The 17,418-nt window shown below is 40.2% G+C and overlaps 1 protein-coding gene across 1 annotated transcript; it reads left to right on the top strand.

Moving 5' to 3' along the window:
* The first annotated feature begins 6,790 nt into the window (after positions 1–6,790).
* LOC131429951 (cytokine receptor-like) lies at positions 6,791–16,705 on the top strand. The gene is made up of 6 exons (XM_058594492.1): positions 6,791–7,139; positions 7,204–7,346; positions 12,073–13,007; positions 13,064–13,773; positions 13,840–13,982; positions 14,043–16,705. The coding sequence occupies exons 1-6, from the start codon at positions 7,067–7,069 to the stop codon at positions 14,367–14,369; spliced, it is 2,331 nt and encodes a 776-aa protein (XP_058450475.1). The 5' UTR covers positions 6,791–7,066; the 3' UTR covers positions 14,370–16,705.
* Positions 16,706–17,418: the final 713 nt, after the last annotated feature.

Raw genomic sequence — 17,418 nt, 5'->3', positions numbered from 1 at the left:
GCATTATAAAGCAGCCCTTCTTACAATGGCCCGAATCGTACTATTCGAAACAGATAAAATAATGTCACGTAAAAATAATGGATTTATTTTCCCCCACTTGATGTATCAAAAGTGATCTGCTTCTTGTTCTTTTCAAAATGCGATAGTTGCGTATGCTTCAGACGCTTAAGAATCAGATTAGAAACCACGAATGGAAACCGCCATGTGCTATTCAGTAAACAGAACAGATTAGTCATACGACCAGCTTCTAAAAGGGAATTCCCATTTGGAACAAGTTCAAAAGAAACATGGCCTTGGTGTTATATTTTGTTAAGAAACTATACCTTCTGTTCTGATTATTTTTCCATTCTCATCAAATCTCAATTGAGACGATTTTTCTGACCCTTAATTTCATAGCGGCAAAAGCGCATTCAGTGATAATTCTATTTTGGCAATCGTTTATTCTTCTCATCCATTCAATAACATGCAATTCATTCGTAACCGAATGTTCGAAGTGAGCACACGCGTTTTTTTAACAATCGACATCGGTAAGACGAAGGTGCCTATCACAGCAGAGGCTGTAGTATAGGCATTAAATAAAAGTGATAAAAAGTAGCATCCCCGCAAGTGAGTTCTGTCTGTGCACCGGTTTTGTATCGGTATCAACAGTAGACGCTATTGTGCTATCCTCGGGCAGCAGTTATTTCTATTGTTTGCTACCCGTATCGCAGCAGCCAAATCCTGAGTTAAGGTCACGCTGAAGCACAACGAAGGAGTGAAGGAGCAACTCACCTAACAGCTTACCGTGACATACTGTTAAGTATTTTCTCAAACTTTTTCTTTCAACTTTTACTATTCATATATTTTCTTTTCATTTTATTTCTTTCTTTCTCATTTCAAGTGCGGGAGACGTCTTTACTCCCGCACTTTAAATATGAATATTGATGACAGTGGGGGTGTCTCGGAGGAGGGCGAAGCTGAACGAATGAACGAAGAACATTTAGAGGCTGAGTTTGCTTCCGAGATGCCATCTACCCCTCCTATACCATCTCCCCCTCCGATACCATCTCCCTCTCCGATGCCATCTCCCTCTCCGATGCCTCCATCTCCCTCTAAGATATTGCCTGCCCGCCAAAAAGTTTACCAAGACGATGGCTCGGGGGGTCCGTGGGTGGTATACTTCCGGCCCAAATTAAAGTCTCTCAGAGTTTTAAATATTGCTCGGGACCTGGAAAAACATTACTCGGCAATAAAAACAATAGATAAGGTTTCGCCAAACAAGTTACGCGTTGTTGTGTCCGACCTGAAGCAAGCAAACGCGATTGCTACCAGCGAGTTGTTCACGAAGGAGTACCGCGTGTACGTCCCGTCTCATGTGGTGGAGATCGACGGTGTGGTCCGTGACGAAAGTCTGACAATCGAAGATCTGATGAAGGACGGGGTAGGCCGTTTCAAAAACCCCGACCTTCATCCAGTGAAAATTTTGGAGTGCAAGCAATTGCACTCCAAATCGATAGATGGTAAATTTTACCAATCGGACTCATTTCGCGTGACTTTTGCCGGATCTGCACTTCCAAATTACTTGGTAGTGAGTGGAGTTCGTCTACCTGTTCGGCTGTATGTACCGCGGGTAATGCATTGTACAAGCTGCAAACAGTTAGGTCATACGGCAACCTATTGTTGCAACAAACTGCGATGCGGCAAATGCGGAGAGGCCCATGAGGACGATCTCTGCAGAAGAGCAGTGGAAAAGTGTTGCTACTGCGGGGAGAATCCTCATGATCTTTCGGTGTGCCCTACGTACATACAGCGTGCGGAGAAATTGAAGCGATCCGTGAAAGAACGTTCCAAACGTTCTTATGCGGAAATCTTAAAAAGAACCACTCCATCGACCCCTGAGAACCCGTTTGCAATCTTGCCAGTTGAAGAGGATACCTCTGACGACCCAGGCGAAGGACCTTCCTACACACAGGTTGAAGGAAGCAGGAAAAGACAAAATCTGGCTTCTCCCAAGCTTCCTCGTAAAGGCCTCAGACTGTCCTCTTCGTCACAAAAGAACCAAACGGAAACAAAAAGTGCTGACTCAAAACCGAAGCAAACACCTCCTGGGTTCAAAAAACTTAGGGATGATAAGGAGTACCCAGCACTTCCTGGGGCATCAAAAAACCCGAATGACCCCAAAGCACAACCAGAAAATCCAACAAACGCTGGATTATTGAAATTTTCTGATATCGTGGACTGGATATTAACAGCCTTCAATATTACTGATCCTCTGAAAAGCTTCCTAACTGCTCTACTGCCAACAGTAAGGACATTTTTAAAACAGTTGACTGAACAATGGCCCCTCCTTGCAGCGATCGTATCTTTTGATGGATAATTTACCACTGAGAATCGAAGATATGATCATTGTGCTTCAGTGGAATTGCAGAAGTATCATCCCAAAACTTGATTCTTTCAAACACTTAATACATACTCATAATTGCGATGTATTCTCCTTGAGTGAAACTTGGCTTACTTCTAACATCAACCTCGACTTCCATAATTTTAACATAATCCGCCTGGACCGAGAAGACTCTTATGGAGGGGTACTTTTAGGGATTAAAAAGTGCTATTCATTTTATCGTATTAACCTCCCCTCGACACCGGGAATTGAAGTTGTTGCTTGCCAAATTAATATTAAAGGCAAAGATCTATGTATAGCTTCTATCTACATTCCTCCCAGAGTCTCGATAGGGCATCGTCGGCTTGCAGACATCATAGAACTTCTTCCTTCACCGCGGCTGGTTTTAGGGGACTTTAACTCGCATGGTACAGGATGGGGCTGCTTATATGATGATAATCGTTCTTCGTTAATCCAAGATCTGTGTGACAACTTCAATTTGACAATTCTAAACACGGGAGAAATGACACGGAACCCTAGACCGCCAGCACAACCAAGTGCGCTGGATTTATCCCTTTGCTCGACTTCGCTACAGTTAGATTGCAAGTGGAAGGTAATCTGTGATCCTCACGGTAGCGATCACTTGCCGATCATAGTTTCTATCACCAACCGTGGAAGACCATCGGAAACAATCAATGTTTCGTACGATTTCACACGAAACATTGATTGGAAACGTTACGCGAGCTCGATATCTGAGAAACTAGAAACATCACAGGAGCTTCCTCCGGAGGAAGAGTATACATTTTTGGCTGGCTTGATTCTTGACACCGCAATTCAAGCTCAGACGAAACGAGTACCTAGCGCGCAAACTAGTATGCGTTCTCCCAACCCATGGTGGGACAAAGAGTGCTCAGAGCTGAAAACGAAAAAAGCTTCAGCCTTCATCTCGTTTAGAAGGAACGGAACTCCAGATAATTATCGGAAATACGCGGCGTTAGAATTTCAAATGAAAAGTCTGATTAAAGCTAAGAAACGCGGTTACTGGCGAAGGTTTGTTGACGGATTAACGAGAGAAACAGCAATGAGCACTCTTTGGAATACGGCCCGTCGCATGCGCAATCGAAATCACGCGAACGAAAGCGAGGAATATTCTAACCGCTGGATATTTGATTTCGCTAAGAAAGTATGTCCTGATTCTGTTCCGGAACAGAAGATATCCCGCGTCGCGACATTGAATACAAACGAAACACCGTTTTCGATGGTAGAGTTCTCACTTGCGCTCTTGTCGTGTAACAATAGAGCCCCGGGGTTAGACAGAATTAAATTCAACTTGTTGAAAAATCTGCCCGACTCTGCCAAAAGGCGCTTGCTGAATTTATTCAACAAGTTCCTCGAGGGTAATATTGTCCCACACGAATGGAGAGAAGTGAGAGTTATTACTATTCAAAAACCTGGAAAACCAGCCTCCGATCACAATTCGTATCGGCCGATTGCTATGCTTTCCTGTATTCGGAAATTGTTGGAGAAAATGATTCTCTTCCGTCTAGACAATTGGGTCGAAACAAATGGATTGCTTTCAGGTACACAATTTGGGTTCCGCAGGGGCAAAGGAACGAACGATTGTCTAGCGTTGCTCTCAACAGAAATTCAAATGGCATTTGCTCGTAAAGAACAAATGGCATCAGTTTTCCTCGACATCAAGGGGGCATTCGATTCAGTTTCCATTAACGTTCTATCTGAGAAGTTGCATCAGCATGGTCTTTCACCAGTTTTGAACAACTTTTTATATAATCTATTGTCCGAGAAACACATGCATTTTGAGCATGGTGATTTGACGACAAAGCGATTCAGTTACATGGGTCTTCCTCAGGGCTCATGCTTAAGCCCCCTTTTATACAACTTTTACGTAAATAACATTGATGAATGTATCAACACATCTTGCACGCTAAGACAACTTGCCGACGACAGTGTTGTGTCTATTATAGGACCCAAAGCTGCCGATCTCCAAGGACCATTGCAAGATACCCTCGACAACTTGTCGACATGGGCTTTTCAAATGGGTATCGAGTTCTCTACGGAGAAAACTGAGCTGGTTGTATTTTCAAGGAAGCGAGAACCTGCGCAATTACAGCTTCAACTAGGGGGTGAAACCATAGCTCAGGTTTTCACATTTAAATATCTCGGGGTCTGGTTCGATTCCAAAGGTACCTGGGGATGTCACATTAGGTATTTGAAACGAAAATGCCTACAGAAAATCAATTTCCTTCGTACAATAACCGGAACTTGGTGGGGCTCTCACCCAGGAGACCTGATCAGGTTGTACAAAACGACGATATTGTCAGTAATGGAATATGGATGTTTCTGTTTCCGCTCCGCTACGAATATTCATTTCATTAAACTGGAAAGAATTCAGTATCGTTGTTTACGTATTGCCTTGGGTTGCATGCAATCAACCCATACGATGAGTCTTGAAGTGCTGGCGGGCGTCTTACCGTTGAAAAACAGGTTCTGGGATCTCTCATATCGACTGCTAATCCGATGCGACATTTTGAATCCGATGGTGATAGAAAACTTTGAAAAGCTCGTCGAGCTTAATTCACAAACCCGTTTTATGTCCTTGTATTTTGACTACATGGCTCAGAATATAAATCCTTCTTCGTTTGTTCCCAATCGTGTTCATTTTGTGGATACTTCTAATTCTACTGTGTTTTTCGACACATCCATGAAAGAGGAAATTCGTGGAATCCCGGATCCTGTACGCCCTCAAGAGATCCCAAAAATTTTTAATAATAAATTTAAAGAAGTCGACTGTAATAAAATGTTTTACACTGACGGATCATATCTAGACGGGTCCACTGGCTTCGGTATATTCAATGTAAATTTCACCGCTTCCTATAAACTCAGTGATCCAGCTTCAGTTTACGTCGCAGAACTAGCTGCAATTCAGTATACCCTTGAGATCATTGACACTCTGCCCACAGATCACTACTTCATTGTATCGGACAGTCTCAGTTCCATTGAGGCTCTCCGTTCAGTGAAGCCTGGAAAGCACTCACCGTATTTCCTGGGGAAAATACGGGAACAATTGAGTGCTTTATCTGCAAAATCATACCAGATTACCTTGGTTTGGGTCCCCTCACATTGTTCCATACGGGGCAATGAGAGGGCGGACTCGTTAGCCAAGGTGGGCGCACTAGAAGGTGATATCTATGAAAGACCAATCTGCTTCAATGAATTTTTCAGTTGCTGTCGTCAGAAAACTCTAGCCAGCTGGCAGAATACATGGAATAGTGGAACTCTGGGACGATGGTTACACTCAATAATCCCACAGGTATCGACGAAAGCTTGGTTCCGGGGGTTGGACGTGAGCCGAGACTTTATTCATGTAATGTCAAGGCTCATGTCTAATCATTATATGTTCAGCGCGCATCTCCGTCGTGTGGGGCTCGCTGAGAGTGGTGTCTGCGTTTGCGGTGAGGGTTATCATGACATCGAACATGTTGTTTGGACATGTGTCGAGTATTGTGATGCCAGGTCCCAACTCATAGGTTCCCTTCGGGCCCGAGGTATACCACCCTTCGTACCAGTCCGCGACGTCTTGGCAACTCGAAATCTTCCTTATATGACTCTCATCTATAACTTCTTGAAAACTATCAATGCTCAAATTTAGTGCTCTCCCTATCTCTTTCTCGTCTACAGCTCTACCGCACTCTTCTTTACGTTGCTGGAAGTATGGCCTGTGTAAACGATGCTTCGGAGCATGCACCTGCCTTGAACTGACTGAGTTGCTGGAAGCTACCCAAAAACGTCACATCAACGTCAGAACACACCAACGAAGCATCCCAATCCAGAATAATCTCTTCATTGCTACAAGCTGAAAAACATGAAGATTCATCGAACGCAAAATGTGTCTAAAAGATGTATGCCACAAACCAATGATGTATTCAAATTTCAATTCAATACTGTGTAGGTCCCACCCTCCCTATGTCCCCTTACTAACTGGGGAGTATGCCGCCCCGTAATACGGCATCCCTTTCTCTCCCCCTAACAACAAGACAATCGGCCACGTTAAGCTAAAGCAAATGAGCCTAATAAAAATTTTATTTGAAAAAAAAAAAAAAAAAAAAATAACATGCAATTTCGTGTGAACATCTTTCTTATCTCGGGAAGCCGTTTGGAATTCCAGTTCTATGCTTCCAGGAAAATTGAGATTCTCTGAAAGACATGTTTTTTATCACAATATCAGTATTGTGTGATAGCGCAAAAAACATATGGTTTTACCTAAGTTTGTAGTTGTAACAGTTCGGTTTTCAATAACTTGAGCCAGTAGTGACCGGTCCATCAAAAGCATGGTTCAAGAATCAGTCTTGTTCAACTAAGCTGTATAAAACGCAGAATTTATGTTATTTATAAGAGCTTGTACTGGTGCAAGCCTTTCGATTAGTGCTGAATGAGAAAGCAGCGTGCGCGGTTCGATCGAGTAAAAGCTGTTCGAGCAGAGCTTGAAACGTATGTGAACACATTACTTAACACTCATTATCAGCCAAGTCAAAGGTTTCGTGTTTGCAACCAAAACACTAAACAAATCGATCCGGTAAACCATGGTGATGCGAGTACGGAACTGAACTCACGAAGTTCTTGTTTGGTTTGGTTGTGAATATCCAACAGATCTGTGATGTGAATCAACGGGACCACCGTAGAAGCACCATGTTTGTGATAGTAGTGATGTTGTGTGTGACACGTTTTGGGCTAGCAGATGAATTCAGATTCATTTATGGCAGTATGTGATCGTGTGTACTATCGATTTAAACCAGTTACTATATGAGCTAACCTTTCCGTTGTAGGTGTTTTCAAGTCAGCTCGTGAAATCGACTTACAGTCAAATGTCACATCGTACACAGTAGGCTGTAAGCTAGAGTCCACACGAACTGGCATCAACAGTCAGTTTCTGAGTCTGTACGTTGCTAATAAAAAAGTGGACTCTCAGGTAAGGCTATGCGAAAAGTATCCCCTTGCATAAACTTTCACTTGGCTCATTCGGACAGAGAAACATGCGAATATTATCAATGATTACTTAACATGATACTTTATGTGCCATTTGGTACATTTTGCCACGTCGTTTGTGATTGTGTAGGTGTACGTAGTGCAACATCACAGCTGAATTGAATTCTGCAATTCAAAATTTGGAAATCGTATAAGGGGCAGAACTTGTTAAAAGGAAAGTGAGCATCTGACGTAACCGAATTCATTTTGATGTAGATAGTTGTATGGAGAAAAAGAGTATAAATTTCATATATCTAATTTGAAGTAAGGGAGAGTGTTCGGTTACCGGCACCCTTTTCTTTTAATCCTATAACCTCTGACTAAGTGCTCATTATGCAGACATCTATACATCAACGGAAAGCTAAAGTCCCTAGCTAACAACTGAACAAGAAACTAAGTTGATTCAATCGATTGATCCAACTTTATTATAAATTTAATAAAGTGATGAATTTTGGCCATTTCAAAAAAGGTGTTCGGTTATCGGCACCCCTAGAAATATGGCTAAAAATGAAAAAAATATATGTAAAAACTGCAATTATTCAAAGAAAAAACGAAATTGATTCTTTTCGGAGGCATTTTGGACAAAAGTCTTCATTGTCTGATGGGGAAGTCGCCATGGTTAACAGAACCAGAGAACCAATGTTTTTATATGACGGATGTATTGAAGCTGTCATTTTTTTCACTTGTTGCATATCACCAGAGATGTCAGCTAAACAATAAGTTTAGCCAGCAAAAACAAAAAGATCGCGAGAATTTTTAATGGTCTGTAAATTCTGACGAATGTCGGCAATCAATCGAAGTTTCAAAAGTCTGTAAAAAGTCTTCAGACGAAAAGAGGTTTGCAGGTTAACTACGAAATTTGATAATTTACAGACAAATTTGCAGATCTGGCAAAAAAATGATTATTTGCATTAGAAAAAGTGGGTTCATTAGTTTTTACTGAATTTTAGGTAATTTCTGTAAACTAATTAATATTGTATTAGTTCGTTGCTAGCATTTATTTTTCTTTTGACAGAACATCGTTAAGTCTATGATTTTCATAAAAATATAAGCATGTAAATGCGTCGATTGTTTCGTTCATTGAGCAGGCGTCTTTTGAATGATGTTCGGTTTGCAATGCCATTATGTTGTTCATAATGCTCCCAATCGTATATCTTTTGTAATATATTGATTTTTTTTTTGTTTCAATTATAGAGGTTTTAACATCTTAAGGTCATTCGCCTCTTCGGACCAGAAAACCTTTCTGGCCCTATGTGCGGGGATGGGAATCGAACCCAGGTGGGCTGCGTGATAGGCATCGACTATCCCATCACGCTATACCCGTCCCCTATATTGAAATTGGTTTTTCTTCACTCCGATTGAAGTATATTATATAAAGTCTGTGGAAGATTCCAGAATGTGCAAACCTAAAAAATTAGTGTAAATTTACATCTTCTGAGACCGACATATTCAAACGTCAAAAATAACTCATTTATGCAGCTGATATAACACATATTTAATGTATTTTGACATATTTCTATATGCTGAAATATGTAAATTGTATTTTGACTTTTTAAAAGCCAAACCGCACATGGCCGACGCCGTCATCGCCGATCCTTTTTGCGCTCTTCGGTTATGACTGAGCTGCCGGCGTGCGCATGTATAGGTACGCCACACCCGACACGATTGCTACGGTACGAAAAGCTGGGTGAGGAACATCGTTGCCAAAGATATGAATTTTTTTGTCGGGTCCGGCCGAAGCAGAAAAAGTTGATGCCGGAGAGCTCGGATCGGTCGGATCGGCCAAATGCGGAGAGCCCTTAAATCTAGGTAACTCTAGATCAGTGCAGTAAAACTTCATTCAATTCAATTGAAACTGAATGTGGAACACATTGACGATCTCTCTAATGCAGTGAACTTCACTCTCTGACACACACAATGTTTGATGACGGCCCGAACGGGCAGCATTCAGTTCATCACTCGTTTCTCTCAGTTTAACCACCGTCAGTTGATTTCTTGAAGTAACAAAATATCTCTTTCAATAGTGTGAGAGCGGCCTTCAAATGAGGTTCATGTAAACATTCGAATTGGTTCAAGATAATAGATGAAAGACAAACCATAAAGCTGAAATATCAATCACAGAATACACATAAATTAATTTTTTCCTCCTTCAGTTTTCATTTTTAATACTTTACTCCATTTATAATTCTATTCGTTTGAACTTGCTTACTACCAAGAGCGAAGGCAATGAAGGAGCTACACTACTTGGCACTCAATACTGAGTAAGCAAAACTTTAATTCCGGGAGCTTCACTTGAAAATGGCAGCAAAATTAAATGATTTAGTAGGGATATGCTGACGGTCAGCAACCATAAATTTCATTTTCATCTTCGCCCTTATTCTGAATAACGTCGTATCGTTTTTTCGCTCGTATTTCATTTGTATTCCCCATAACGCTAGCAAAATCAAAGGTAGCTATGATTCGATCGAACCATATTCGATCGAAAAATCAATACGTCGTTATTCAGAATAAGGGCGCTTATATTATTCGATTGAAAATGAAATTTTACCGCACTGCTCTAGATAGCCATGACAAATTTCGGGAAACTATTCGTGTGTGGTGTGGACGACTGTATGCGATCCTTACACGAGACGATATTATTGTCAATACAAGGAAAATTGACAATATTCTTGATCTTGAAGTGGAAACGTCATCGCATTGACGAATGTCAAAAAAAGGAAAACAGCTTATCAATTCAACCATACTTTATGATCAGAGAAGAAACTGTTTAATATGTGCAATGAACTCATCTCTCAATGAAACGACTGAATGCAAAAGTCGGATAAGTGCATTTTAGTTTGGTTTGAGTATTTTTAATTGCGAAAACCGGATAAACACATTGAGAGCAGAAACCGGACATGGATTTTGCAATGTAAGAATCGTTTAAGAGCATCTTTTTTGCTAGAACTGGATAGAAAAACTATGAATGCAAAAACCGGACAAAAACCTAACTGGTTCTTCCAAAACAAATGTAAAGACTGTCCCAGAAAGTATGGACGCACTTTGATTTCGCTGTAAATATTTCACAAGTGTTAGATATTCAAATTTTATTCGATATACTGATAATATTAGACTACAACAACAGAATATTATTCTCAACATTTGCTACTTAGCCATTGTAGACTAGCTGGCGAACCTTCTTGCGAACGTTCCTCATTAAATTCCGTACAGACTTCTTGGCGACAAGTTTTGACACTTTTTTCCAATATCTTTTAAACTGTTGAATGGTTTCGGCTGCCGAGACATGCTTCCTAAGATGTGCCTTCGTTAATGCCCCAAAATTCCTCAATTGGTCGAAGTTGTTGGCAACTTGGTGGATTCATGTCTTTTGGGACGAAAGTGACATTTTTGGTAATAAACCATTCTACCGTTGATTTCGAGTAGTTGTAAGAAGCAAGATCTGGCCAGAAAACAACAGGATCCTTGTGGGTTCGAATCATGGGTAGAAGTCGTTTTTGTAAACATTCCTTGATGTATATTTCGCTGTTCATTGAAGCAGTGGTGATGAAGAGTTTCGAAATCTTACCGCAGCTACAAATTGCTTGCCAAACCATAGCTTTCTTACCAAATTTTTCGACTTCAATCGATGTCCCGGACTGGTTTATTACTTGCCCTTTTCGCATCGTATAATATTGTGGTCCCGGCAAGGATTTGTAATCGAGTTTCACATAGGTTTCGTCGTCCATGATTATGCAGTTTAAATTTCCAGCAAGAATCGTATTGTACAGCTTTCGAACCCTCGGTCTAATCGATGCTTCTTGTTTCGGACTACGTTTTGGTTGTTTCTGCGTTTATCCAACTGAGGGTTAGCAGGATCTTTTTTCGACCCGTTTTCGGTTTATCCTCAAAGGTGTTTTTCTTCACTTACTCCTTTCATTTTTGCTATCTTTCTCAGTGACAGTCCGCATTCTGTGCACCATTTGTACACAATTTTTCGACGTTGTTCTGCTGAAAGTCCACGCATTTCGAAACAAACTAATGAAAACGAATAAACAACTGCACAAATGGTTAGAGAAGAGTGTAAACAACAGGACGCAGCCATAAAAATTGACAGATTCTGAACCATTGCTAAATGGCAGCGGTTTTTGGTTGCGTCCATACTTTCTGGGACAGTCTTAGTTTATCCGGTTTTCGCATTCAAAGTTCTTACCGACTGCCTTTGTGAACGAGGCATGGTTTGCTTGTTTGTTGTGGGCAACCTGATCTATGCTTCGTTCCTACAGCGGCAGTTGGTAAAAACTTTGAATACAAAAACCGGATAAATACATTTGTCCAGTTTTTGCATTCAAAGTTATTTTTTCCGGTTCTTGCAAAAATGATGTTTTTGAACGATTCTTGCATTGCAAAATAAGTGTCTGGTGTTTTGCCCTCAATACTTTTATCCGATTTTTGCATTCAAAAATACTTAAACGGGTTTTCCAAACTAAGTTGCACTTATCCGATTGCTTTCAGCCGTTCAGTTTTTCAATATTCAGTTGCAATATTTAAAGCTCTAAACGCTAGATTTTTTGGAAAAGTGCGGACACAAGTTACCAAGGCGATTGAATTGTCGGTATCGACAATACTTTGGATTGATTATATTATTGTGCAAGAGCCACTGTAGATTTTGAACATTAATTTTTCTCTTCCAGATCGAGAACGTCACAACCATAACAGTCAACGTAAAACTCCACCCCGGCAATGAGTCGGAAGTGTGCGGCGTTAAAACCTACGTTTGCAAGCTGAATCAAACCATCGTGGACAGCACGACCGTCTTCGTTGGAAAACCTCCAGTGCTGATTGAACCAAGCGATTTTAAATGCATATCGGAAAACCGTGAGTTTCTTTGGTGTGAATTCACACGCAATGATTACTGCAATCTGCATACCTTGTACAAACTTTCAATGATAAGACACCATGTTCCGTCCGAGTGTGTCCTGGATCCTCACGTCGACAAGCAGATGCGTTTCGACAGCCGAAGCAATACCTGCCAGTATTCCGCCGGACAGAGGAGCATCACGTTCGAACTTGAATCTCAGAATGTGATTGGAAGAACCGTCATGGAATTTCACATGAACCACTATGACTTAGTGAGACCGGTTGCACCCAGTTCCTTGCAGGTCCTCAATATCAGTACCACAAGTGTTGATGTGGCATGGAGCTTGAATGAGAAACTATTGAATCTGGATCGCAAATTTGAATACCAATTCTTGTTTGTATCGGAATTCGATTTAAAGAAGAATATTTTCGCTACGATGCCTTTTGACACTAACGAAATTATGGTTTATTCAATCCATGATTTAACACCGTACACTGGATATGAACTGTTTGTTCGTGCTCGAGTTGTTCCAATGGCACCTAGGAAAGCCGAAAATGAGTACTGGTCAGCTTGGGTGCAAACAAACTTCAAGACTAAATCGTGTAAGCCAAACCAAGCTCCTATTACAGCTCCAGGAGCATACAGTCTAAGTAACTTCAAGGGTGATTTCGTCACCGTGGAAGTTTATTGGCAGCAAGTTTCCCAGCTACTTCGAAATGGTCCAGGATTCAAATACAATGTGACAGCTGTTTCCAAAACTGGTGAAAGGTATTGAGTTTTGTACAATCAAAATTTTTATAAGTTTTCCAAATTTTTATTTTCAGATTTCATCCCACTTCGATGAGCAACGGAACCGCTTTGTTCCACCAGTTGAAAATTGATTTTTATCAAGTTCAAATATCCTGCTACAATGAAGAAGGATCATCTGATTTTAACGTGATAGAAATTTTTCCGCCAACCGAAGGTCTAAGGCCTATAATCAAAAGAATTCTACTCGATGATAGAAATTACGTATTTTCCTGGTATCCGGTTCAAAATGCAGAGCAGCTTCTAAATTACACAATAATATACTGTAACTTTACTGCCACAGGATCTTGTCGTGACGCAACAGGATTCGCCGTTATACCTGCGACGGAAACAACCTTCAACATTACTTCGGAACTAGTGTTGAATCTAGCCGTCGCAGCTAACTACAGGAACTATTCATCTGATCTCTCCTGGCAAAAGTGTGTAGTTTCCAGTCATACCGGGATAACTCAGCCAAAGTTTAGTATTACCGACATAACGGCGAGTTCGCTCGTTGTACGTATGAACAATTCCTGCACGGATCGTTCACTCGTCAAACGGTACGAGGCTAGTGTTTGGACTACCGACAGCACGAATCTTGTAGAGGGAATGACTTTTAATCCATACGTTACGGTGATTCCTATTACCAATCTGAACTCCAATACGGAATACAACATCATAATTGCAGCTTATGATGATTCAGATGCATCACACCAGACGGCACACGTAGTTACGACGAAACACAGTGGTAATGAATTAGCAAAGAAAATTACGGATTTTGTTTCTCTTGTGAACTAATTTTTGAATTTTGTAGATGCCCTTCTATATTCGATACTATACTTGCTTGGTGGCATAGCTATATTCGTCGGACTGAGCATAAGTACATCTCGAAAAGTGAAAAAGATGATGAACATTAAAGTGGATATTCCGCTGGGATTGATGGGAATCGATGAAACCGTAATACAAACATGTTTGAATTGACATATGCTAAATAAATAACATGAACTTTCCTTATAGAACAACGGCGAAGCGGAAAGTACGAAGCCCCGTACTAATTACGAAACGATTAGGGCGGGTTCCAATTCGGTCAATACATCTGAAACCACCAACGAGCATGATATGACGTGTATACTGACAAAGTCAAACATAAACTTCTACTCTCAAATGCCATCATCCTTTGGAAACTGGAAAAGACCCAAAAATAGTGTTCAGATGTTGGCAGACGACGCATACGTTTTACCATCGCAAATATCTTCTACTGTGATGGAGAAACTGAAAGACCAACTCGGATCTTCATCAGGATATGTTGGATTAACCCAGCTGATGTCTCAAACGAAACAATAAAGGTCTATTGAAACCTACTCGATTTGGTTCAGACACGACACAGTTGCGTACACGGAATAGTTTTCATTACATTGAAACGCGTGGAAAAATATTACCGCCCGTGCATGGTGCCGTGCCGACTCAGATTCGGAGCGACAAAGTTTGAATGTACCTTAATTATGTGATGAATGCTAGATTAATCAGCAGAGAAGTTATAAAAAATAGCAGATTTACACTCAAAAAATTAATCACTTCATTTGTATGGGATTGTTTACGTACACTGTTTATACTTTGATAATATTTTTCGTGACGTCTATGAATGAGACCTGAGAGCCTTGTAGAAGTTATGAGATTTACATATAATCTTCAAATGGTAAATTTCATGCTCGGAGTTTAAGTGAACATGCTGTATAAAAAAATAAATTTTTCAAGATGGCTGACACAGTTTGAAATTTGATCACTACCTAACGAGAAAAACAGATTCTCAAATCAATTCTGACGGTAAAAGCAGAAAGCGAAGATAGACTTGTGATACGAGTACGACGTGTAGTGATTGGTGGCGGAGGGGTTACCATAGAAATATAACTATAATTGAATGCGGTGGCCTCCGAGCACAGCGAAGCATGCTCGGTTCTTCTAGTCAATTAGGTTGTTTGTTTATGTATTTTCACATGCAGGGTAGTTTAATTTAAAAAGATAAAACAATTTCTTCGGATGGGAGTTAGCTACGCGTTCGAGTTCTGTCTCTGCGGTAGTTTTTTGCGGTTTTCGTTACATAATTGTATTCGCATGTCATTTTTGCAATTTGTTTTCCTCGTTAGATACTGATCAAATTTAAATCTAACTCAAGGGTCGTTAGATACTGATCAATTTTTAATCTAACTAAATGGTCGTTAGACACTGATCAAATTTAAAACTAACTCAAGGCGGCTCTACGTCTTAAACAAGACTAAAACAAATAATGGATGTTACTGACAGATTCAAACGTTTTTCATTCTTTATTGGAAGTTTTCAAACGTAAGTACAGTTGGAAATTCGTGTAACACTTAAAATCCAAATTTCCCAATTTTCATTATTAGAATACGATGTTGGCTAGTTGGAACTCCACAACATGAGACTTCCAGGAGTGTGATACGTATGGTTTTGTATATCACTACTGGTGGCAACTTTTTACACCGCGAACCATCAGTACAGGGTCATGAACCTTCTTGGTCTCCGGAGAAGCTTCACTTCACTTATTGGTTTTTGGGCGACATTTCTTACCAATCTGTGGTCACTGAGTAAATCGTTTGCCAAGGCGGAAACAAGCGTTTGCCAAGGCGACGACTATCAGGGTGGGCAACTGCTACGGGGCGATGGAACAGTTATGTGATGACCAGGGTGTCCAGATGATACAGCAACTCGGCCTACTTGTAACGGAGGCCTGCGTTTCAGAATCAACCCGGAGAGTGATACTGCGTGCACTTTGTCTATCACGAGTGTCTAACACGAAGTCGATTGGGATTTTTAACTTGATCGGTCTTTCCCGCCAAACCCCGCTGACATTACGCTTCGGATTTGGATCCCAGCTCATTACTCCATTCCAGGCAATGAAAGATTGATATTTTCGCCAAACGTGGTGCTATTGAGGGTGAAATTTATGAGAGACCGATTGCTTTCCACGAATTCTATAGCGCGTCTCGCCAAAGAACAATTGACAGCTGGCAAGCTTCTTGGGATAAAAATGATATGGGTCGGTGGATGCACTCAATTATTCCTAAAACATCGACAAAGGCATGGCTCAGGGGACTGAATGTGAGTAGGGTCTTCATTCGTGTGATGTCCAGACTCATGTTCAATCGCTACACGTTAGATACACATCTCCTTCGAATTGGACTTTCCGAGACTAATCATTGTTCTTGTGGCGAAGGTTATCGCGATATTGATCATGTCGTTTGGACATGCGTGGAGTATCGTGATGTCAGATCTCAACTAATAAATTCCTTGCGTACTCAAGGTGGACTATTCAATGTCCCAGTTCACGACATTCATTAAGTCCATTGGAGATCCAATTTAAATTTTATTTTATGTTAGACTCCTTTCTCTTCCAATAGCCAGCAATATTATATGAAAAGAAGTGATGAACTGATACAAACAAACTTAAATAGTTATAAGATCATGTACAAAATAAATGTATTTTATTTAATGCAATTTATAATAGCAACTCGCTTGATAAAAATAGTATTTAGATTAACTAATGAATACCAACATACTAATATGATATTCGAAATATATTAGGTTTAAAGTACTATGTATTGTGGATGCCACGGCGAAGCAAAACTTATGTATATTGCCTATGTAATAAACGAATTTATATAAAAAAAAACCCTTCTTAATCCACCTAGTGGTGTGATAATGCCTTTCTGTTCTTTCATAACAGTTTCATGAAAATATATTTAAAACTTTTATTAAATAATTTCGGATACTAATTTTGACACCAATTGATTCAAATTGATTCGAGTAGTTCATAAAAGCATGCTTCAGTGTTTATGTCAAACAGTCGGCATCATTTTTCCAACCTAGCGTTAGACATTTGCGTTGCCTATTTGTAAAAGAAGAGTGATGCCATTCTTAGTTCACTTAGTGGAATTTTCATATATCTTGAAAAATCATCAATTTTTTTTTGTTGCCAAAAGTCTTGCATGAATTGCATGAAACGTCAAGATTTAGTGTCATCTCGAAAAAAAATTTTTTGTTTGAAATTCTTTTTAGATGACACTAAATCTTGACGTTTCATTCAATTCTAAGACGTTTGGAATCAAAAAAAAATTTTCGATTTCGGAAATTTCATGTACTCTTTTTCAAGATCGAAAATTTTCAAACCTTAACCATCGGGCAGCACCTCTTACCCATATCTGATTCGGCTCAAATTTTGTATGGGGACTTTTTTCGAAGTGCTCAAACTTTTGAGTACCACCGCCTTACGAAATTAGGGGGATCCCAAAATATTGGCACCCTTATATATATATTAGAGTGGTAAAAACAACGTTTTTTGTCGATTACGTAACTTATACCATCATATCTCCGGAAC

The sequence above is a fragment of the Malaya genurostris genome, chromosome 2 (genome assembly GCF_030247185.1).
Source record: "Malaya genurostris strain Urasoe2022 chromosome 2, Malgen_1.1, whole genome shotgun sequence".
In the NCBI taxonomy this organism is placed as follows: Eukaryota; Metazoa; Arthropoda; class Insecta; order Diptera; family Culicidae; genus Malaya; species Malaya genurostris.
Note: the sequence above shows the minus strand (reverse complement) of the source record. Positions and strands in the feature narration are given on the sequence as shown.